At 41.9% G+C, this 25,073-nt stretch overlaps 1 protein-coding gene across 1 annotated transcript in view; it reads left to right on the top strand.

The window, feature by feature from the left end:
- The window catches only part of Rps6ka5 (ribosomal protein S6 kinase A5), a 154,147-nt gene extending 150,182 nt beyond the window's left edge, over positions 1 to 3,965 (top strand). The window contains 4 exon segments of the mRNA XM_051196467.1: positions 288 to 447; positions 1,690 to 1,853; positions 2,226 to 2,318; positions 2,320 to 3,965. Of these exon segments, the coding sequence (XP_051052424.1) occupies positions 288 to 447; positions 1,690 to 1,853; positions 2,226 to 2,318; positions 2,320 to 2,550 (648 nt within the window). The 3' untranslated portion in view covers positions 2,551 to 3,965.
- Positions 3,966 to 25,073: the final 21,108 nt, after the last annotated feature.

The following is a 25,073-nucleotide window of genomic DNA, read 5'->3' as shown; positions in this document are numbered from 1 at the left end:
AAAAATCGTGAGATCTCATTCCCCCATTGATACGGGGAGGCTGCTGTAAAGTATAAACATAATTTTCAATTTTGATGTCATAAAAGCCATGATGCTGCACTTTACGAGTCTTTGAAATGTGTGGATTATTGTGGTGATAGGAGCCAGTCTTTTAGGTTCAATAATGCTTATTGGGGTGTCAGATAAACTCTGCTCACGGAGTTAGCTCCCAGTAGTAGCTTATTGTCATGGCTTGACCATGCTTTTTTGCAGTCAGTCTGATTTTTTACTTTCTTTTTCCATGGCAGTATACAATGCTGTCAGGGCAGGTACCATTCCAGTCTCATGACAGAAGTTTAACGTGCACCAGTGCAGTAGAAATCATGAAGAAAATTAAAAAGGGGGACTTCTCCTTCGAAGGGGAAGCATGGAAGAATGTATCCCAAGAGGCTAAGGATCTGATTCAAGGTAAGACTCAAGAAATCTAGTATTCTCTGTCACATGCAGTGACTGAGTAGAATCATGCCCAGTACACAAGTCTATATCTGCTAATTATTCCAGAAATACATGAGTGTTCTCAAAGTCTCGCCAAGTGGCTAGTTTTCTCTTTTCTGGAACTTCCCCTTTATAAGCTCATCTCCACTGCCAACAGGAACTATCACGGCTCCTACTGGCATGTCAGCCTAACATTCCAAACCGTGCCTCATCTTTTCTTTCGTGCTTCCCCCCCCCCCACAAATACACTCTATTTCCATCTCTTCTCTCTTGAATGATGGCACTACCCTGGAGCCAGACCACAGAAACAGAAAGAAGCCTTGGCATCACCCTGGCTGCCTACCTTCCAGCCACTTAGTGCTGCACCTCAATGAGTTGCCTGGTTCCCTGTTTTCTACCCACAGGCTGCTGCCACCATGTCTCTGCCAGTGGCCTACAACACCCTTTAAACCCACCCCGCATGACTTCCCTGTCAATCCTGTGCTAACAGAAGGACAAAGGTCATTATACCTTTTCTTGGGGCTGGGTGGAGGTGGGGTGGGAGGGATCCTTTGAAGAGTCTCTGTTAGCTTTGCATCCAACTCCTTAGTCTGGCCTTCACAACTAGCTTTCAGGTCCTGGCTAGACTGCCCCTTCTTCCTCATCACCGTTCTGCTGTTGTTGAACTCTGGAAGCCCTCCAGCAGGCCAAGCTTACACATGCCCTCGTGACCCTCACAGCACCTCTCAGTCTAGCATCTCCTTCCCATCAGGTGAGGCTTGTTTCCTAGAAGTCTTGCAGGCTAAGCACATGCCCTGTCTTATGCAATGCTACCACACTGATTCCCTCACATTAGAATAGCTGTCTTTGTCTCCTGCTCTCAGTTTTGAGCTCCTGGCCCTAAGTCTCCAGTGTTTCTCACGTTCCTTGTCCTGGAAGGTGGCTGGGGAGTGCTGGGTTATCTGGGGCTCACTTGGTCACAGTGGAGTCTTTTGAGGTGGGGGGGGGGCTTGAAAAACCAGGTCACCTACACACAGCATCATAGACATAGGCTCTTGTGACCTTTTCTTAAATTCCAGTGTCTTTAAGCAGGGTTAAGGATATACATCTGTAGGAGGTAAAGGCTTGTTAAGACCATCATGTCACAAGAACGTAATTGGCCTTTACATATGAGACTGGTTGTTAAACTGTATTTAAAGTGGAAAATTTTGAAATTAAAATGTCTTATTCCCACAGGACTTCTTACAGTTGATCCCAATAAAAGGCTGAAAATGTCTGGCTTGAGATACAATGAATGGCTTCAGGACGGCAGTCAGCTGTCCTCTAACCCTCTGATGACTCCAGACATTCTGGGATCTTCAGGAGCCGCTGTGCAAACCTGTGTGAAAGCCACCTTTCATGTAAGACCCTGTTCTGTACACGTGGATGGTTTAGAAAGCTGTGTGTTCTCATTGGGTACCTTTGAAGACATAATACTCATTAATACATTGAAAATAATTGCATGCTAGTCATGGCACTGAGGCAGCTTGGCTGATACAGTTGACACAGTGGCTTGGTGTCAGAGCCCTTGCCCGCCATGTGCCTGGAGGTCCTGCTCCACACCTAACACCAGAGAACTTTGCCCTGGTCTTGAGGGCTGGAAGGAAAGTTTTCCCAGCTTTGTTCCAAGAGCTGCTTGGTACTTGGTTGCCAGAAAAGCTGTGTTCTGCTTAAAGTCAGAGCTATTAGGCAGTCTTCTGTGCCTTTATCCTCATGACTCCCTTTCTCTCCAGGCCTTTAACAAATACAAGAGAGAAGGGTTTTGCCTTCAGAATGTGGACAAGGCCCCTTTGGCCAAGAGGAGGAAGATGAAGAGGACAAGCACCAGCACAGAGACGCGGAGCAGCTCCAGCGAGAGCTCCCGCTCATCCTCCTCCCATTCCCACGGCAAAACAACGCCCACCAAGACACTGCAGCCCGGCAACCCCACAGACAGCAGTAACCCAGAGACCCTCTTCCAGTTCTCGGACTGAGTGCTGTGGGAATGGTAGGGTGTCTTGGCTGATCCTTGCACCTTCGTTCCCTCAGCATGGGCCTGAGGTATGTTCTGTGCTTTAAAAAGATGTCTCCCATTGTTCTCACTGGAATCTGCCTCTTAATGCATTTTCTTTTCCCGGGGAAACCTTGTTTGGTTATCCTTGTCCAAAAGCACTGGACAGACAGCATTACTGTGAATAGAGGACATGTGATAACTTTTTAGTGGACTAGCATGATGCCAGCTCAAGTTTCTTCCTGAAACAGCAAAGGTTTCTGTCATTTTCATGACTGGCTAGATAAGTTACAGATTTGCACGTCTGCCAAGAAGACTTGACAACAAGGTTTTTAAGAGACTTGCTCCCTTTGAGAATGATTTACCAGAGAAAAAGATCTGATTTCGAAAAAGATGCTATAATGAATTTTACGTGTGGCTTGTTTCTTAAAACAGAATTTTAACTTATTATTTTTATTTTGTGGTCGTATATGCTGATAACCTGCTATTATTAATCTTTTTCTAAAAAGTTAAAAAATATTTAAGAACTTAAGGTCCTATGTTCTGCACTTGGGACCATCTGAGCTGCATGCTGAGCTATGGTTGTTTTTAATTTTGCACTGCTCTTACCTGGCAGTTTGTTTTAATGATTATTGCAGGAATTAAGGTACATGTCTCTTGGTTTATGTAATACAGCACTTTATAAAATAGTATAAGTATTGCCGTCTGTCTTATAAGGTGCATTGTTTAAAGCATATGTACTGTGTTTTTGCCAATCTTTTCATTATCTAATTTGTGCTCACATCCCTCTTCTGTTTTCTATGCAGCAAGTAGAGGGGACATGTTGTTTAATGACTCATTAGCCACTTATGCACCAATATGAGGAAAAGTAAAGGGAAATTATACTCAACACTGTGCTTCATATCTGTACACTGTGTCGCACTACAGTGAGGCATTTTCTCCTGTAGTCTTATATTATGTACATACATACAAAACTTGTTTTGAAATGTTTCTGTTAAATTTTAAATCCATGAAGCATTTTATAAACTTATGCAGAGCACTTTTATTGCTCAAAAGACAATAAGTGCTATGCCATGAAGACATTTCATTGAAAGACTGCTGCATTTTACAATTAATACAAACTAATTAATTCCCTATGCAAAAAAAAAAAATTACAGGATTTTTTATGTTATTTTTTTCCTTTCAAGCCATTACACGGAATGTCAAGACTAAGGAAAATTATCTTTGCTATGTTTACAAGAATCGTGTTTAAAAAGATACTGCCCCACATGTTTATTTTACATTTTTATTAGTGATGACTCCGGCATTAGTTTGGAATTTGGACCTATTTATTTCTTAAGGGAATAACAGCATTAATTTCAACCAGTGATGAATACTAAAAATACTGCATTCTGTGTAATGGTAATATATTTATTACTAAATCAATGTATATATTAATAGTATAGCCAACCAAATGGCAAATATTAAAATATTTTCAAAACATATTATCCTGTTCACTTTTTTGTTCACAGTAATTACTGGGGATTTTTTTTGATACTCTGACTGGCCAAATGACTATATAATTCTCATTGAGTCAATAAAAATTTTATACTCCTAGCTTTCAGTAATTTCTAGTAATGATAGGAAACTGAATTATTAATAAGCTATAGCCATTTCACAAAATGAGATGTCCTTGGGCACAGATTTTTTTTTAATAAGAATATGTCCACTTATTTTTACACTGGATATATTTGGAATGTATTTGGAAATGTATAGGTTAGTTCTTGAAGTCATCTGTAAATGTGTGTCCTGGTAGGAAATGTGAGTTGCAAAGTCCAAACTAAGGAGACTGTGTTACCACAAAAAGTAATTCAGAAAAGAGGCTCAACCCTCCTCATGATTGATTAGTTCGTTGTGGAGATTGGAATTGATGGATTTTTCATTTCTTTACCTTGTGTCTTCTGGAGGATTTGATGGTTACTGAAATGGGCAAAAGTCAGGTAGCGTAAGAACAAAAGGTAAGGCTCGCTGCCACTGTTGAGCCTAACTGAGTCATCTAGAAAAGACCTCAGGAAACTCACAGCCTTCAGTAAGATGCTACCACCACCACCCAGTTTCTAAGAACCTGAGAGAAAGCACCCAATGGTCGATCCCTTGCCAATTCTATGTTAGCAAGACAGCAAGTTATCCTTTAAGAATCATAGAACTTTCATTTGGTCACATCACAATTAAACAATGAAAATGCTATATGCAAAACTATTAAGTGAGGATGTGGAGAGGTGGCTAAGCGTTAAGAGCAGACACTGAGTTCCGTTCCCAGCATCCATGTCAGACAGCTATTCACAGTCAGGAGCTCCAGCTCCAGGGCATTCCATGCCCTCTTCTGGCGCACAAAACATTAGTGAAGTGACTTTTGATTTTGGGGGTAAAATAGAAGCCGATCAAAGAAAAATAAATACCTGCTTTAACAATGTATGACAATAGTTTTTGGGGTAGAGCCAAACCCTGCCACCCTTCTTTATTGGCTACATTGTGTATGATTTATCCACTGCATAACCCAAGTCACACATTTTGTAATTGCATATGGCTAATATATTGAAAGGCAAGGATTATAAGAAAAGGGTTGTGATAGGGGAACAGAACTAAAGTATTTTGGCAGATCTTGTTGATGAATGAACTAATTTAGCTATCTTAAAATCCATCAGTTCTCCCGAGCCTCTATAGAATCTATTAAATTATTGGAGTGAAGTGAATTGCTACATAATTATTGGTCTTGAAGTTGCAGGTTCATTTGTGCATGAAAACCTCCTTTTTCTTTTGAGCTTACTGCTAATTAAATAATTATGCAAATGGCTATATTTTAAATGTAAGGTGATTATTTTAAAAAATCCTACTAGGGTAACAGTGAGTGATTTGTTCTTTTTTTTTTTAATAAAGGAAATCCTTTATCTAAATATGAACTCAAGTATTTATAAAAGCATATAATTTATTGTCTACTTGTTCACTTTCCTTCTATTTCTTTTCTTTTTTTCTCTCTTTGGTTTTTGAAGACAGGGTTTCTCTGCGTAGCCCTGGCTGTCCTGGATCTCACTCTGAAAGCCAGGTTGGCCTCAAACTCGGAGATCTGTCTGTCTCTGCCTTCTGAGTGCTGGGATTAAAGGTGTGTACCACTACCGCCCAGCCACTTTTAAATTCTGTTTCAAACATCTATTTTTGTTAGATTTTATTAAGGACTAGCTGCCTTAAAATGTTGGAGATTTTTAATTATTTTCTCTTATGCCTTAGAGTTCCTGGTACTTTGAGTTGTTTCCAAGAGGCCAATAATAACAACACAGTTGGGGTGCCTGTGTTGTAACACTTCTAATACTCCTTGGTCTACTAAATTAAATTCTTGTGTTACTTACATTCTGTCAGAAAAATTGTCTCATAGATGAATTACTAGAATAAAAACTTCAGTTTACACTGGTTGGCCTCTCAGATGTCTTACATCTAAACACCCCAATTTCTGGTCTCTAATTACCATGTGAATGTCCATTACCACTTGATATCATCATCTATCAATAAGGTGAACATAGCAAGCTCTCATGAAACACAAGTCACTTTTTCTTGGTTTGTTTTGAAACAGGGTCTCTCTACATAGCCCTGGCTATCCGGGAACTCAGTCTGTGGCCCAGGCTGGCCTTAAAGTCACAGAGATTCATCACAAGGCATGAGCCACTATTCCTGGCCCCCATGAGTTGCTCTAAATTAAAGGATGGGGGAACCCATTAGATTCCCAGAGAAGGGGATGTCTCAAATGTTTCAGGTATAACCCTGCTCAAAGAAATGAGCAGCTACATTAACACAAGTTAATTCACACCTTATTAAGTAGCTTCACTCAGTTTTGACATTCTTTGATGACTATGTTTTCCTTAAGAGTAGTTAATTTATTTGCCAAACATGGCATCACATGCCTATGATTGTAGCACTCATGAGGCCGAAGCAGGGTAAGGAGACCCAGGCCTGCCTGGCCTGCTTGTTTCTATGAGGGGAAGGAGTGAGTTTTCAAAGAGACCATAGCATAACATTTGATGAATCCCCCTTCTGCCCTCATTGTCAGTATCACTTGCTCTGGCGCTTTCAAGGTATTTCCGCTGAGCCCCTGTCCATGTACATCCAGTCTTACAACCCAGTTTAATTACAGAGACTAGCACACTTCTATTCCGAATGATTTTTCCCCTGCCTCTGTTTTGCTGCTCATCCTATCTGGTGAATTTGTGAAGTAAACAGGTACCAGTTCTTTCCCCAGAGGCTGGGCTGAAAAGGAGTGAGAAACTAAAGCATCCCCTAAGTGTGTATCTCTTTACTCAGGGTGAGTGCCATTGACTGACAAGTGTCTTTTTCCCTCCATCATTTCTAACCACAAGAAAGGCTAGTTTTGTATTAGGAGACTTAGATTAAAAGACAGGATTCTTGGTAGTGATTCACCAGGCTTCCTTTCCCTCATGCATTTCTTCTGGGATAGGAGGAAGGATGTGTAATATTTTCCTAGTTAGACTGAGTATAAGGCCTTGAATTCTAAAGTTGCACAAAATTGGTATTTCTTATGTCATCTGACTGTCATATCCCAGTTATCTGGGGCAGTACCTGGCCTTGTGTGGTTTACTTCATCCTCCTTGACTGAATAACACATTTCATCTTTATGCATTTATAAAATTTTGTCCATTTTGAAAAACCAGTTTTATACTTGTCCTTTATTACATTAAGATGTTTTAAAATCTTTGAAGTACTATGTTCAAAAAAAAAAGCAATTTTTCAAAAAGTGCCATGGGTTTATTGTTCTGATATTTCTTCTTATAGACAGATTTGGAAATTATCTTTCACCTTGCTTGCTTTGTTTTAGAATCCAGTAAGGTTGAGGCATGTGGCATTTTACTTGGGTGATATTTTTCCCTTCACGAGGTTGGTTGTATGAAATGAGCTCTGCCTGCTGGAATGAATATGTGGCAGGTAACATTATTAAATAATTACCCATGTCTATGGTGAGCATTTAGTTATTCTTGACAGTGTCCTGTAGGTTCTCTCCTGTCTTGGTGGGTAAGACTATAAGCACCAGTAAAAGGACTAATTCCATATGTAATAATGCTCATCTCTTGGTGAGTGTGGTGGTTTGAATATAATTGGCTCCCAGAAGCTCATAGGGAGTGGCACTATTAGGAGGTGTGGCCTTGCTGCGAGCTTTAAGGTCTCCTATGCTCAGGCTACTCTGAGTGTGAGAGACCATTTCCTGTTGCCTGCAAGATACAGGACTCTCAGCTACTTCTCCAGCTCCATGTCTGCCTGCAAGTCGCCATGCTTCCCGCCATGATGATAATGGATAGAACCTCTGAAACTGTAAGCAAGCCCCAATTAAATGTTTTCCCTTGTAAGAGTCATGGTGTCTCCTCGAAGCAATGACAGTGGATGAGAAGGGAAACAGAGATGCTGTGGCAATAAAATGGGAATCCTTAATTAAGTACCAGGGTTTGGGGAAACATCTCAACATGCTTTACCAGCATGTTGTCTTTTAAAGAAGAGGATGCCACACGTACACATGGAGGAATTTCTGAGGCTGGCATTCCATGTGCAGTTGGCATTGTTCTCCTACAGGTGCTGCACACCTGTAGATGTAGGGATGAAAACTTGAGAAGAATGTAAGCTGTGACCATTGATAAAACCGTTCTCTCACAGCTTTATGAAAAGCTAAGAATTCATCTCAGCAAACGGTAAACGGGGAAAGGGGAGAGGGAAAAAGAGTAACATTCCTTGTGCTGTGTGGATATTAGGGCTTAAAGTCCAGTCAAGCCGTAGGTCAGATGGATCCCATTTCTCTCCATGGTCATGTGCTGGCTTGCTTAACTGCGCTGGAGTCCCCACACTTGGTATGTGAGCCTTTTCTTGCATCATTTTTCCATTTGCCAGGTACAAGTCTGTGTATAGTGATGCATCCCTACAGGAACCTCAGTGAAGTGTTTTGGAAGAGGGGCCCCAAAATGGAGTGTGTGTAAACTGTTTATGTAGTTGACTGCTGATGACCACCTGTAAGTGACCTTTGATTTTATACTTCCTGATGATTTCTATTCCATCTTACCCTGCCTTATTTACACCTGAGATTATCTTTTCTGTCTGGAGGATTCTTTTTAAAATGGTGTTAGGTGTGGTTGTGGAGACAGCCGAGTGGATAAGAGTACATACCGTTCTTGTTGAGGACTGTAGTTCGGTTTTCAGCCAGCACCCACATCAGGCAGCTCATAAGCACCGTATCTCCAGCTCCAAGGTGGCCCAGGGCCTCTGGGTACTTGCACTTATGTGCACATACCTACATAGACATGTAATCGAAAATAGAAATAATATATGAATGGGTTTGTAACCTGTGAAATACAGATAGATGAGTTCACCATTATGCAAAATCCAGCATGTTTTACACAGACAAGACAACTGTGACATTACTACACTGTATCATCTTCTGTCACCTGTGGTCTGTCTTTGACAACAACTTCATTTTCTGACACATACTATTTCTTCTAATGCTAGATCTGCCACCAGTGAGTTTTCTTGGTTTTTTTGTTCGTTTGTTTTTTAAATATTTATTTCACTTTTAGTTTTTGAAGCACCTTTGCTGGGATAAGATTTGCTTATCAGTGAGAATCAAGCACTTAAAATGTACAGGTCAATGTTGCCCTTAATTTTGAAGGATACTTCAACTGAGAATGAAATCCTAGGTATGCCACTTTAAACATGCCATTCCATTCCTTAAACTCTGTGGCAGAGTCCTCTATAAAGCCTTGTTTTGAAGGTATCTTTGCTCTAGCCTCTGGGAGAGGGACAGTTGAGACAGGGTCACACCGTACCGCCTAGGCTGGGCATCCTTCTGATTCAACCACTCTAGTGATAGAATTACAGGTATAACCATCACCTACTGGTCTTTTTGACCACCTTTAAGATTTCCTCTTTGTCTTTGGTTTTCAAAAGTTTGCGTTGAGGTGACTCTGTGTGGTCTTTCTTTTAAAGGGAAAATAAATAAGCTTAGAGAGTCTGTTGAGTGGTGACTTTCCTTCCTGGAAGTTTCTAATAGGTTATTCTTCAAGTCACTGTTCCAAGCCTATTCTCTTTGTCTTCCTTGTTGGGATTCCCTAAAGCCTCTTCACCATGTTCTTTACTACCTTCCCAACTTTTCTATATTTCCCATCTTTATTTCTTCCTGTACTTGAACCTGTATAAATTTTACCAACCTGCCCTTTAGATCACTTAGTCTCTTTTCCTATGTCTATTGAATTTGAAATTTAATTTCATATATTATGTCAATCTCTAAAATACTCATTGACTCTTCTGTTTACTCCAAATTCCTAGTAAATCCCCAGTCTTTCTTTGTATATTCTTGAACATATTAATTGAAATTATTTCAGAACTCTAAAAAAAAACATTTGAAACACTGAATTACTACATGTTGGTTGTTTCTGTTCACATTGTCTCTTGAGTTTCATTTTGTCTTGTAAGTTTATCAGATGGCTTATTGTGTTTTGAAGATCATGGTGATCCTGAATTCACACGGCTGTCTCTGGCCAACTCTTCTAGCTCCCATTTGCTGCCTCTGCCAGGAGTCCTGAAGCGTGGCCTTGTGCATGTGAGTTTAGGATTGACAGGCACCTCCAGGAGATATTATAGTAGTTAGCACTTCCTTGTTTATTTTCTTGGGTGCTCTCCTCTCTGGGACTTGGCCCTTAAATTCTAGCCCAAGCTCCAACTTTGCTCTCTTAAACTAAGTGTACTGCTGCTTTCTGCCAAGCTGTTTGCAGTGTTTTCCAAAGAATCAAGTAACGGTGGTACCCACCTTGGCATCCTGCTCCTCCTGCACTCAGCCTATATCCGTTTGCTCTCTGATGCCTGTTATTGGTGTGTGTGTGTGTGTGTGTGTGTGTGTGTGTGTGTGTGTGTGTGTGTATTTATGTTGTGTGTGTGTGTATTTATGTTGTGTGTGTGTGTGTGTGTGTGTGTGTGTGTGTGTGTGTGTTATTTCTCTTAGCTTCCGTGCTTGTTTTCTACCTTAGGCTAAGCTACTCCAACTGTGGTCAAGAGCAGAAATCTGCTGGTAAGCATTTTCAGTGGTTGTTAAGTTTTGAGAAGGCACCAGGTTCCTCTCATGTCACGGGTCTTCGTTAAACAGTTGTGCTCCTGATTCAGACCAGATATTATTGTTCTAGGTACCAGCAATGTGATAGAAAGATGAGACTTTTTTTTTTTTTTTTTTTTTTTTTTTTTTTGGTCTTCTTTTTATAGTTAGGATCCTAAATGGTTTCTGACTTTTTTCCTGCATGTTAATTATGTAGACTGATGGACTTCTTCTTGACAGTTCCATACACTAGTATCTTGGGGTTTGGTTGTATCCATCCTCCCTACTGTCACCTTCTCTGGATCCCTTCCCTAATAGTAGCAATCATCCTTCCGCTACTTTCAGGCCATTGTTCCCCCACATGCGAGAGAGAGTCTGGAATACTTTATCCTCTCTGACCAGCTTATTTTGTTTGACATGCTCTTCTCTAGTTCTCTTCATTTTCTGTGAATGACTCAATTTAATTTCTTCTGTGGTGCTAAATAATGCACCTTTATGTATATATATGTCTTCTTTATCTGTTCATCTGTTGCTGATTGCTCCTTTAGTAATTATCACTGGCTATTCTGAAACAGATGTGATAGGGAGAAACTGGGACCTTTGGGATGATAACATTGTTGTTTTATATAAAAATTCTAATATTTTTAATTATACGGGCTGGAGTTATATCTCAGTGTAGAGTGTTTGCCTAGTGGGACAAGGTCCAGGGTTCAATCCCCAGTGCAGGGAAGAAAATTACAAGGAGGCTAGTCCAGTACATCAGATTTGTAAACTACCCGTTGAAGACTAAAACTATGTATTTAAGTTGAGACTTCCAACAGACAATATAAGCACATGAAAAGCTTGTTTTGAAGTGTAATTATTGAGCAATTTGAGCTAAAATTCTAGAAAGCAGCTATAGTGTCATGACACATACTGTGTTCAGCACTCTGGAGGCTGAAACAACATAATCGAGAGTTCAAGGCCACCCTGAGCTGCATAGTGAGCCCTTCCATCAAAACAAGAGACTGGAAAGGCGGCTCCAAAGCAAATTGCCTGCCGCACAAGCTTGAGGACCAAAGTTGAGACCCCTAGCTCCCAGAGATGTCATCTATAACCCAACACTGGGAGACAGACACAGGCTGATCCTGGGACCTGGCTAACCAGCCAGTCTAGTGAAATGGGGAGCCCCAGACTTACTTACAGACCCTGTCCCAAAAGAAGGGCGAAGGAATGATAGGGGACAGTGCCAAGTTAGCCCATGTCTCCATGTGTGCGAGTGTGTGTTCATAAAAGAAACTCCAGAGGTGTAAGTATACAAGGTTGAGACACATGAAAAGATAACTTGACAATGCAAATTAATAAATTAGGGAAATTGTGAGAATATTTTGTTTATGATTTAATAAAGCACACGTGCGCGCACACACTATTTTAAAACAAGAAAAACTGTAATAAAACCCATAGGAACAGATGGAGAACAACTGAATCTCTGGAAGGAATTCCATTTTTGTAGGTGCTAACATGAGATCTGATCATCAATACACGGAGGTTCCCTATTTTAGCCTCAGTCTTTGAAAAGCATTTCACAGGTGACTGAGCACTCATTAAATGTATTGAGAAACTTAAAAAAAAAAATGTTTGGTGTTCTTAGCCTTCCAGAATAGCTTAGCTGTCAGTGTTATCACAAGAAAAACGCATGCTGGGCACGTCACGACTGAACACTGCTGTCAGTGAAGTATTTCAGTGTCTTTGTTATTCCCTCTCCCTGCAGAAACTGCATCCACTCTGGAATGTTTGCACAGGTTATCCTGGCACCTGGGAGGTGGAGACAGGGAGATCATGAGGTCAGTTTTCTGCTGTAGGGATTAAAAAGACAGCTAAGCAGGTCAGAGCTCTCGGTCTAGCAGAGGACGGCGGTGCCCACATGGCAGCTCACAGCCATCTATAAATCTGATTCCAGGGGATCCAATCATGTGTGACCTCTGAGGGCACCTGGCACACACATGATGCAAACACTTAGATGAAGCAAATACTCATAAATCTTTTAAAAATTCAAACAATACTTCCCTCATCTACTTAGTGAGTTTGAGGCCAGCCCGAGTTAAATGAGACCCTCTTGCAAAAAAACAGAGAAAGAGAAAGGGGGAGGAGAAAAGAAGAACCAGCTTCATCGAAAAGCATTATCTTTACTCCAGACATGGAGTCAAAAGATAATTTGTGTGTGGTAATGAGTCTTTGTACATGCTAAGCAAGGATTCTATCACTGGGTTACATTGATGCATTCCAGGGGCCAAACAGCAGCTCAAGTGTCCTGGGTTGGTGCTTGGGACAGTGGCTCTCTTAAAATGACTTAGAAACTGCCATTTAAAGCAAAAGAAGCTAAGCACAAATGCCTGCATGTACAGTTCCATTTATATTAAAGATACAGAATAGACAAAACTAAGAACTATAGAGGTTGGAAGACCTGTGCTTTCCACTGGATGCTGGGAGTGGGGAGTCTGGGTGACTGCTAGTGAGTGGTGATACAGGGCTTGGGATAGTGAGGTAGTCTGAGGTATAGGTAGCTATATGATAGTTGTGAGGGCACTAAAATCCCTGAATAGTGCATGTAAAGCAATTGTTTGGGGGAGCTCCTATTGGTGTTGTCCAGAGTGGCCTCTCATGCCTGAGCCTCCCACTTTGACCTCCCAAATAACTGAAAACTAGAGGTGTCTAACTTTCACCTTTGTGTGTGTGTGGGGGGGGGGGTTGCTTCCTGAGACAGGGTTTCTCTGTAGCTTTGGATCCTGTCCTGGAACTCGCTCTGTAAACCAGGCTGGCCTTGAATTCACAGAGATCCTCCTGCCTCTGCCTCCCGAGTCCTGGGATTAAAGGCGTGCACCACCACCTGGCTCCAGAATACTTTTTAAACCCTGCAAAATTAAAGCCACTTGTGATCTCTTTGCTCATAATGCCATCATTTATCTTTTATTTTTTAAAAACAGTGCTGAAGTTGAGGGACCAAACTCAGGTTTTGAAGGAGACAAGCCCTGCTTCTGAGCCATACTCCAGCCCTAAGATGTCTTTATCTTGGGTAATTTATCCTCATAAAACCCAAAAGTTTTATCAATGTAACCCTGAACTCAAAGCTCTCTTTATTGGCTGATTGAGACACCACATGACATCTCATTGGTCCCTGAAGGAAGCAAGGACAAACTGTTTTGGAGAAAGTTAATTAGGCTTTGCAAATTTCAGGGTGCTTTTTATAGCAAACATGAATAGATTTCTATTTTCAAACTGCAGATTGTTTTTCATAAAAAATCTTAATGTGAAGAATATATATTGCCCTACAGTAAAATCAGAACCTTAAATTTTTTGAATGGCAAATGTTTTGAAATGATTTATATTACAAATTATTGAAATATTTTTCTTAATAGATTCAGAATAGAATATGCCTATATGTAAGAATATGGATAATACTCAGCTGGAAGATAACAACTTACTTCTTGTTAGTCAGTTGACAGCTTCCTCTGATCCAGCTGGAGTGAAGTGTCCTGTCAGAATGCTCTAGAACACTGTCTGTGTTCTTATTTCTGAGTCTGATATTGGCTCTTGGTTATTTTTGTATGTTTGTTTTTTATTTTTGGTTTTAGTTTTGAGACAGGATTTTGTGTAGCTCAGGCTGGTCTCACAGATGACCTTGAACTTCTGATCCTCCTGCCTCCATCCCTCAGTTGCTAGGTGTTTGCCACCAGGATGAGCTCCAATGTTTGCTTTTTAAAGTCATCAAACTCTTCTGAAAAATACACAAAACGTTTTCCTAATGATGAATATTCAGTGAAAAACTTGAATTTTTGAGAATTCTGGTTAGAATTTTAATTTGAGCAGCATAGATGTTACAAAACTTAAATATAAACATTGATGAATATAGACAATATGCGATCTTCCTTATGTAGACATTTAAAATATTGATTCTGTGTTGGGCTTGTGTATACTTTTCAGTGTTAGAGTACAGTGGCTGTAATAGTAAGCTATGTTTTAAATCTGGTGGCATATGTGGAAATCATTAAAATTACATGTGAAATATGAAATTCATGCTTTAAGTTAGGCTCCTTGCGTTGTGGTTATTTAAAATTCAGTTGCATTAATACAAGTTACTTAAGTAATAGAACAGTATTATGAAGTGCATCTGTGTATGTTTATATGTACACACACACACACACACACACACACACACACACACACACACACGGAAGGTAACAGCATGCAACCGATCATTTACTCTCCCAGGGATCCCTCCCTGAACCTCTCCTGAAGTGCTGTCTGTTGAATATGATGGATGAACCAAAAAGGTACAAGAAATTCCTTTTAGTTTCTTTTCCATGAAAGGTCCAGGTACAGACAGTGCACTCTAGTAACAGCACATTGTTTTCCAAAGACCTAATGAGCTGTAATGGGGGATAGATAACTCTCCAGGTTTATCTGTACTTAGCATCAGAGACAGGATTTGAACTTAATAGAGGACAGCATCATTGAACTTTGAGTGTATGAAACACACATAGTAGGAAGCACTTTGATTTGAGTTTTATTTTTTCAGACTGAAGTAAGGAACTACTTGATTAATTTTGTTTAGATATCATAAAAGCTTGCTTTCTTCATTGTTGATGGGGAATTTCTTGTTGGGTTAGTCTACTCCATGCTAGGTTGTAGGTTTTGGTTTGTCTTGTAAGCAACACCCAGAGTTCATGTTAGAAGACAGGAAAATTAAAGTGCCATAGCAAATTCTTTCTCTTCTAAGCGAGCTCACTCTTTATGTAAATGGCAGGTGTCTTCAGGGTTTTCTGCCCAGGTTCTTGATCTCCCTCCTTGGTGACTTCTTTGAAGGCATCATAACCTTTCTCCCAGCAGAGGCTTTATGTTTTGGCTTCAAAACAAATATTTTTAACATGGAGAAAAGAGTTGGAGTTCTGCCTCTCCTGGGGAAATGAACATTCTTCTGTTGCAGTGGTGGATGTCAGCTGTCCCAATAGCATTTGGCTCCAGTGGGTTTCTTCAGGGAAACAGAACTTTGGAGGCCTTTCTTTTTGGTAGGCTTCTTGTAATTAGACTAATATGCAATCTGCTTTCTTTACCCTCTTGATTTTGAAAATTGGGGGTTTGATTTGAGGAATCTTTTAAGATAAATTTTCCACTTTTAAAGAATAATGTAGTTTTATGGAAAGGAAGCAGGAGGACAATTTTGTACAGACTGACAAACTTGGTTACTCTGACTGAACCACCCAGCCATTTTATGCCTCTGTTTGTTCATCTGCAACATGGAGATACTCACTTGTACCACACCATCCACTCTTAGGACCAATTCAGGAGGAAACCCTTCACTAAGGTGCGCTGATCTTGAAGATGGGCAGAACAAAGAGCTGTATTTTAAAGTGGAGACTTGGTATCTAGCAGGTCAATCTTAGAAATGCAGTGAATACTGACTAGCATGAAGTAGAATGTGAGGGTGTGTCTGCCTGGTGTAAAGTAGATCGATCTTTAGTATTTGTTGTTAGCAAATACATTAGCAATGAGTTGAAGTATGTATTGTAGGTCTGAGCCTGGGTTTAAAATACACCTTCTCACTCGGGCAATTTGTAGAGTGTCATTGCTTTTTCATCTGGCTGTGCCCTTATACAGTTCCCTGCAGAAAGCAGAGTTCCTCCCTGGTGACCTCACAGAGAGGTGCCCATGTGGCGTCTTCCTAAAAACCTTTGGAGAAGGTTGAGCTGCTCCCACACTCTGATGTATACCTTTGTTTCAGAGCCATCCTAAAATGTGGACCTATTCTTATTTTAAAAATGAAAACAATGAACATCACCTTCCTTGAAAGGCCTAGACTGTGCAGTGTTTTCTAGTTTTTTTCCATGATTTTTCCCCTTGATTAGGTTTTTTTTTCCTTTAATTTCCTTAATAATTTGAAAATAATTTCTTGTTATGTCTTTTCTACCATGTAACATTTACAGTAGCAGGAAGTGGGGGTGTCTTCTTTGTTTATCATCTGCATTCATACTTGGCTTGTGTCCTGCTGGGGTTATCGCAGGTCTATTCTGGAAGTAGGGCCGGGACCTGAAGGTGGGTCACTGAGGGTCCCAAAAGAAAGGAATTGAGTTGGTTGGTGCCCAGAGAGGGCACAGAGGACCAGATCCCTTCCCAGGGCAGACCACAGTGTTAACATGTTCTCAGCCTGTGTTTCCTTCTCAGGCATGTAATAGGGGAGTCTCCATTTCTAATGTACTGAGTCTATCTTGCTGCTCGGATTTGGACTGTCACGTGGCATGGGGGAAATTAGAGAACCTTGGTTTTGCTCACTGGCCCCAAATTAGCATCAACAAGTAAATGACTTTAACTGTATATTCTCTTTGGGTCTTTTAGACACATGCGTACGCATGCATGCACACACGCCTGCATATAGCATGGTATTCCTTCCTCTCCCAGCTAAGGGAAGCAGTGCTTTACCCGATTGCCATGTTACCTGTTGTACCACATGAAGCCGTTGTCTGGAATTATCTGTGTGTCTCCACCATAAACCATTTCACAGATGTCTGTACAGTCACATCCACTTCCTAGCAGGCTGTGGAGGTCTGCTGGGCAGAAGTTTTTACAGCCCGGGTGGGTGTATTTATGTAGCACAGACCCGTACTCTTTAGTAGGCCTTTCTGAAGTTTGTTTTCGGCCATATGAATGCCGAAACTGTCTTGGGTCTCCAAGGGCTAGTGTTGAGGGTGCTGGGAGTGCCTCTGCAGCCTTTTTGTTTGCAGGCTCTGTTGCTTCCTGATAAGCACAAGCTAATTCATCACTCCCAAAACAGGAGCAGGCTCCCCGAGCAGACTGAGCCTCTGTTCCTCACACCTTGCCAGAGGGCAGACTTGCTTGCATGTTTTTCTCTCACTGCTTTTCACCATTCTCTACCTGACCGGACGAGGACGAGGCTCTTTGCCTGGCTATCTTTTTCTCCCCCCCTCCCACTTCTCTCACTGTATCCCCACTGGGCTTTAAAAAGAAACAAAGGTGCCCCGACACTGTGTACAGGAAGCTGCAAATGGTGTAAGTGAGGCTCACTTTTGGAATACATGATGTCTTCTTATTTCAGCAGAAGAATCAGTCTGGACTATCGTTAGAACGGGTCTTTGAACCCTCGAAAGCTGGTTTAGGGACTGACCTTTGACAGTCACCTGTTACGCACAGCTCACTTTCCTTTTCTGTGGCTTGTTTTCTTTTTCTTTGGAAGAAACACATCCTCACCATGCAAAGAAGAGTTGATCATCACAGAAGAATCAGCTCTATTTTGTAAATCCATGCCCCCTCCATTATCTTTTTTTACCTTTTTTCTTTTTCTTCATTTTTTTGTCTAATACCACCTCCATTCAGTAAATGGCAACTTTCCTTAACGTGTCTTAATGAATTTTGTACTTATATTTTTATGGCAGTTTTTTTAATTGATTGATTCTAGAATCTCCATGCATTAATTATAATGAACATTTTCTTTCTGGTATCATTGAGGAGGGCTGAATGGAATGTGTTCCTTTGGTTGCTGTAAATACACATAGTTGTTTTAGTGTTGTTTGAATGTTTTCTTATATTGAACATGGATACTGCCTTTAATTAAAGGTGACCTGTCTGGAGCTAAGAAATGCTATACTCTAAACTACTCATGTAGAATTTTCATAATTCTGTTGCTAACATCTAACTGCTGTCATAACAGGCATGTGTATTATTATCCTTTCCGGGTCTGGTAGTGAGTTTTCCCCTTGTTCAAGCAGGGGTCTGTTTTATTAAAAAAAAAAAAAAAAAAAAAAAAAAAACCATGAATCAAAACCCAAATGTACTGTAGACATGTTCTTTGTGCTTGTTTAGGGAGCTGGTGGCAAAGCTTCACGCATGGGTTTCATTTCTAACAGAGCAGTAAGGGATTCCTTTTTTACCAGCTCTTGTGTGTATACAGATGCATTTGTTCAAAGTTTAACAAAATATTCAATCACCTGATACCTGGTCTGGATTTTGAGGATTTTCTTGGGGGAAGTGGGGTTTAGGGTTTTGGGATTTTCGTTTCTTTTTAATTATTATTATTAAATACAAAGGTACATAATAGTGCTTGTATATTGTATAAGGCTCAAGTTACTGTGTGTTTGAATTAGCATTGTTTGTGAAGAATGGGTAACCATTCAGAACCGCACTGTCTCTCAGCTCCGAATGTACTTTCAAAAGACCTACCCATCCATCATCCATCCATCCATCCATCCATCCATCCATCCATCATCCATCCATCATCCATCCATCCATCCATCCATCCATCCATCATCCATCTGTCCATCCATCCAGCATCCATCTGTCCATCCATCATCCATCCATCATCCATCCATCCATCCATCCATCCATCCAACCATCCATTCATCCCTTCTGCCCATATCATGCAGCTGGCAGGTTTAGTAGGAAAAGCGCCCAGCAGACTGCTATGGGGCATCTAGCTGGTCTTCTTCAGCGCTTCTCAGTAGCTGGTTCGCTGTGCCCCTTAGCTTCCTCCCCACTGAGTCTTCCTTACACTACCCTCTGCCTCTGCTTCAGTAGCCACTTATCTATCCTTCACCTTTGTCATCTGAAGCTCATCACCTTCATCCCTCAAGGCCAGCTTCTCTCAGTCACCCAAAGAAGCAAGGCACATTACCTAGACGATTTGGGAGTCAGCACAAGTTGATGGAATGGATCAGATTAATGATCAACTGCTGTAGTACAAATAACACCAAAACTTGGTAAGTGATTAAGCATTTATTACTTTTCTGTTTTTCCCCAAGCAGCTTAGCTGGGTTGGTGCTGGCCCAGAGCTTCTGAAGCTGCGGTTAAGTCAGAGATGTTGGCCAGGAAAAGTTGACCTCCCTCCACTCTGGCATGGTCGGAGCAGTTCTTTGTGCCTCCAATTAAGGCTCAAAGTTTTTACGCTTTGTTTTTAAACTGTATAAATAAAAGACAATATTTTATTATTATTATTATTATTATTATTATTATTATTATTATTATTATAGGAAGCAGCATTGCAGTCGTGACTTCCTGCTGGTGTCTTTTTCTGTGTTTGTTTCTTTAGGAATTACAGAGCTAGAGGGGTGGCTCAAGACCTGTGCTCACTGAGTTACATTCTCAGCGGTCACATTGGGTGGGTCACAACTGCCTATAACTCCAGCTCCAGGAGATCCAACACTCTTTTCCTGAGCCAGGACACATGGACTTACGAGTGAGTGTGTGTGTGTGTGTGTGTGTGTGTGTGTGTATGTATGTATGTATGTATATGTTATTTTTAAATAAAAATGAATTTTAAAAAAAAAATCACAGCCTGCATTCCAGTCTCTAGAGTCCTTGTGTTTGACCCCTTTCTTTCTTTTCACTGAGACCTAAATTTTCCTTCCCTGTTGAAAGAAACTGACTTTTACCACAAAGAATGTCCAGGTGATAGGGCTCTTCAATAATATGGTGAACTCTTACACTGCTTGAGGGCTGGGAGCCTGGAGGCAGCTCAGGGTCACATGCAGGGTCTCTTACCATACTGACTCTTCAGCAGGCTATGCTCTCATCTAGTCTTAGAGTTGCCTATAGATTCTGAACAGCCTGAACTTCCAACTTTGTGTTTAATTCTGGTCTGCTCATCCATGTGTGTGCCTCTAACTGATACAGACAACACTGAAATCTTCAGCGCCAGCCCCATGGACTAACAGTGAATTCAGACTCCTGCATGGCTAGTTGTAGTGAGACCAAAAAGTAATAATCCCCAGGGAAAAAATCTACGGTTGCAGGCCATGAACTAAGCCTGCCACACGGAGGTGTGGAACAAAAGAGCTAACCTTAGACCATCTAACCACCCACTGAGGGCTGGCTAGCTCTGGCCTGTTGTTGCTTGCAGTAAACGTTAAGTCTAGAATGACAGCTTACAAAGAAAACAGAGATGATTTCTAAGTTGTCTATGCTCAGAACAGTTTTTCTTCTACTCTCAGTATACCTAGCCCCGGGGCCAGCATTTCTCTGTCTGAGCTACATTTTGACCCTTCTCTCAGACAGCTTACATGCCAGTCATCCTCTCTAATCTCTGTGGCATCTAGAAATCATTTACTAAGTGTACCACTCAGACAGTGTCTGCGGCCGCTACTTCAGACACCTTGGCAAATCAATAGTCACTTGTCTGATCTCCAAGTGGTAAAGATATTGGGAGGAAGGATGATGCTCTGGAGTGAAAGCCATTTTTAGTGTCTACTAACATACCTCAAGAGTTACTGCTTCCCTGGAATAACTTCATCGTTTATGCAATGGAAAGTACAAGACCACCACATAAAAGGCCTGGAAGGGGCTGTGCTAATGTGGTGAGCATTTCTGGATCTGCATTGGGGAACATGTTCAGTGGAGTCCTGGGGGTAAGCTGGGCTTCAGCTAGAATGGGGCCCTGGAATTCTAGTCACACAGGAGATAATCTTGTCAAGACCCTCCTGGTCCCTGCCCTCCTGGGGACCAGTGAAGCACATTTGCAGGGACCAAATGTTCCCTGAGCCACAGGAACCCTGGCTAGTGGATATATATAAATCTTAGAGTGATTTGGACCCTTCTCACACCATATACAAAACATTAATTCAAAGTGTATCAAACACCTAGTCATTAGAACAAAAACAACAAATTCTTAGAAGACCTAAGTGTTAACCTTTATGACCTTGAATTAAGCATTGGTTTCTTGAGTAGCATGCAGAAGTATAAGTGACAAGTTTTCAAGTACACCAAATTTGATGAAAATTAACATTTACACTTCAGTGAACACTTTGGAGAAAGTAAAACTGACCCATGGAAAGGAAGATGTGTTCAATCAGATAGCTGGTAAGAACTTTCTTCCTAGAAGGAAGAACTTTTGCAACTCAAATTAAAAAAAAAAAAAAAATTAAGATAAGCAAAGTCAGATCTATACAAATACATATGACCAGCAAGGCACTCATCAACTAGACGATGAAAATCCAAGCCACAGTGGAATACTACCTCACACAGGATGGCCAGAATAATTACCACAGCCATGGGGGATAAGAGTGTGATGCTAGGAAAATACAGATTTGATCTTCATCCCACCTTCCTGGCAAAGGCATGCTGTTTCCAGAGCCTTGAGATAGCTGAGCACATGGAGTTCCTGAAGGAGGACACGCCCAAAAAGTCGTAGAAGCCCCACATACCTCGCCTTGTGCGTCTCCTCATCTGAATTCTTGGTAATGTTCTTTCTAATAAACCAGAAAACACGTCTCTTTGAGTTCTATGGCTGCCTTAAAAATTAAGGGGTTGTGGGAACCTGATTGACAGTTGGCTAGAAGTACAGGCAAAACAACCTGGGGGCTGAAATTGACATCTGAAGTTAGGATCTGGGGGTGAAAGGGGGCAGTCAGTCGGAAACTGAACATTCAACTTGTGGGAACTGATCCTTTTATCAGGTAGATGGTGTCCAGCTGAATTGCATTGGAGGCACCACAGGACTAGTTGCCTGTTTGCTGGTTGATAGAGTTCCCAATTTGTAGGTCATAAAGTGTTCTGTTGATTTTGAGAGTATGAAAGTAGGAGAGGAAGAGCTCATGTTTTCTTTACAGAGGAGGACGTTGGTGGTGAGGACATAAAATGGTTCGTCTATTTGGGAAAGCAGGCTGATATTTTTCAAACCGGTTAAACACCGAGTTACCCAGTGACCCAGTGTGGTGCTTTGAATGAGAAACACTCCCTACAGGCTTGTGGACTTGAACATGTGCTCTTCACTTGGGAGCATTGTTTGGGGAGGTCATGGAACCTTTAGAAGAAGGTGCAACCTTTCTGAGGTGCCATTCTTCAAGGGTCTGGTGTGGTCTTCCCATCTTAATACACCCGCCCACCCCCTGCAAGCCATCTCTGCCCACCCCTCTCACCCAGCGAGGGATCGAGAGGTGAGAGGAGCCAAGGGCTGGAGGATCCTGCCGTTTGGTGAAGCACTGTGGCAGGAAGGTATACGCGGACATAGAGTATACCTGACTCCTTCTTAAGCCACCACCTGCCTGAGCTGCCCTGCACATGCTAGAGGAGTGGCTGGAGGCTGTGGTCGTCTGGAGCTGGGGAGGGTGATGAAGAACTGAGCATGCAGGCTGGGAAGACTGCTCACCCCCACACTGGGACCCGGGAAGTGCAAGGGGGTGTGATCTTCTTATTCAGTTCCTGAAGTTTGCGTGGCCCTCTTCATCACCAAGTTCCTCTGTTGTCCCCAAGGCTGGGACTAGGACTCAGCATCCCAGGCTGGCAAGAACTTGCCCTCTGTCTTTGGGTACCTTGTTGCTTTTAGCTTATGCCGTGCCCCACTCTGCCATCCCGGTGCTTACTTAGTATGTGCACATCCTGTGTCAGCTCCTGTGACGCAGTTGTCTCAAATGATAAAGGAACAGGGTCTGCTGATGGGAACTAAGGCCTTTCCCCGAAGTCTGGTGCCTGCCCTGTGGTGCACCTTCACCAAAGAGGGGGCTTTTTCCTTTCCTTTCTCCTCCCTTTCCCCACTCAGCCTCATACTGTATCCAGTACCACAGAACCTCAGGGCCCAGTGTGGGGGAAGGTGGTTCCCATCTAGACTATCCAAGCTAGGGCTGCCATCCTCTCCCTGATCCTCTCAGGCCCCTCTGAGGGAGGAAGCCCCTTTGGGGCAGGAAGACGAGGCTATCATCTCAACACAGGCTGAGGAGGGGTGGGAATGTATGAGTGTGTGTATGTGAGTGGGTGTGCGTGCATGTTTTTGTGTTTGTTGTGATATATTAGGAGTTGATGTTGCAGAGTAGTTTTCATCTCACCTTCTGAAGACACTTGAATTTAGGACAAGTATGCCAGGAGTGGCAGGGGCCACCAGAGCAAGCCACTTCCCCATCACCATCTTCCCATGGGATTGAAGACCTGAGACAGACAGCCTGCCAAACTGAACCGCCTTCATCCTCTGCCTGTCCAGGGTTGATCATCAGCCTGGGCCCAGCAAGGGGCAGATTGTGTTCTGCCCTCTGAGCCTCAGAGCAAATGTGCTCCTCTAAGAAAAGGCTGCCTGGACCCCTGGGTTCAGATAGAGCTGCTGAGCCCCATGTCACAGTGTTAAATGTTTTTGTTCTGTTGCTCTTTTCCACTCTTTTTGGATGACATTTATAACAGAAAGCAAGCTGCTTGGATGGTCTGGAAGCAAGGGAAAGGGCATGAAGACAAGGCTGATGGAGTGTACCAGAGGCTTGGGGTATGTGGTCCCTGGATGGGAGCCCCAGAGTACCTCTCTGGTTAAGGGCCCATGGATTCTCCCCAGCCCCACTCTCTCCTCCAGCTATGGAGAACACTCAGCCAGTTCTCACAGGAAAGGAAAACTCATCATGGGCTTTTCAGAAAAGGTCCCACCTTATGTTCATACATTGTCTTTACCAAGTGCTAGGATATCACATTCAACAGGACAAAAAAAATGTACAATACTTGAATGAGCTTGTATCATAACATTAATATTATTGAGAGTGTCTGCTTCCCAAGCTGAAATGATTCATTATTCTGGTCCTGCTCTAGTCCTTTGTAATTGGTGGTATTTATTATGCTTTTCTTTTTAATACAAAAAAAATGTATAAAAATAAAAACTTGAAAAGGCAAAAAAAAAAAAAAAAAAAGAAGGTGCAACCTCTCTGAAAGGAAGTAGGCACTGAACATGGGCTCTGAAGGTTTATAGCATTCATTTTCTCTGCTTCCTATTGCTTCCTATGTGCCAATGAAATGCCATTCATGCCAGCTCCCTACTCCTGTTGCTATGCTACGCCCTCCCTCCATGATGGACTCTGTTCCTGTGGAACCATAAGTCAAAAATAAAGCCTCTCTTCCCCAGGTTGCTTTTGTATGTGGTACTTTATCCAAGCAACTAATTCACTCTGCAGTTCCACTCTTGAACAAGTACCAGAGTGAAATGACAATGTATAGTCAGACAGCAAGCAAATGCACACGGCAGCCTCACAACAGCCCAAACTGGAAGCAACCCAATACACAGGCTGATGAATGATTGAACTGAGGAGGTATCCGCACAAAGGACTGTTACTATCCATTCAGTTAGACGAAGTTTGGATGCATGCCATGACATGGAGGTGCCTTGAGAACATGAAGTGAAAGAAGGCAGTTTAAAATGCCCATGTATTGTATGATGCCATTTATATTACATGATTACAATGGATAATCCATTGAGACAGGAAATCCTAGGCCTGGGGGGCCAGGGAGTAATGGGGAGTGGCTGAGGATAGACTTGACTTAGGAGGTTGACAAAGTGTTCTAAGGTTGATTGTGGTGATGACTGTTCCAGCAGCTGTTGAACTGTGCACATACATTGGGAACTTGTGCGAGGACTCTCAAATTTCGACAAGAAAAATCGCAGAATTCTAACACACCCAAATATTATGTTTAGGTGGCCTCCTGGCATGACAGTTCCCCACAGTGAGTGCTCCCTCATTCAAGACCAGGGTGATGTGTTGA

Source organism: Phodopus roborovskii, unplaced genomic scaffold (genome assembly GCF_943737965.1).
Source record: "Phodopus roborovskii unplaced genomic scaffold, PHOROB, whole genome shotgun sequence".
Lineage (NCBI taxonomy): Eukaryota > Metazoa > Chordata > Mammalia > Rodentia > Cricetidae > Phodopus > Phodopus roborovskii.
Note: the sequence above shows the minus strand (reverse complement) of the source record. Positions and strands in the feature narration are given on the sequence as shown.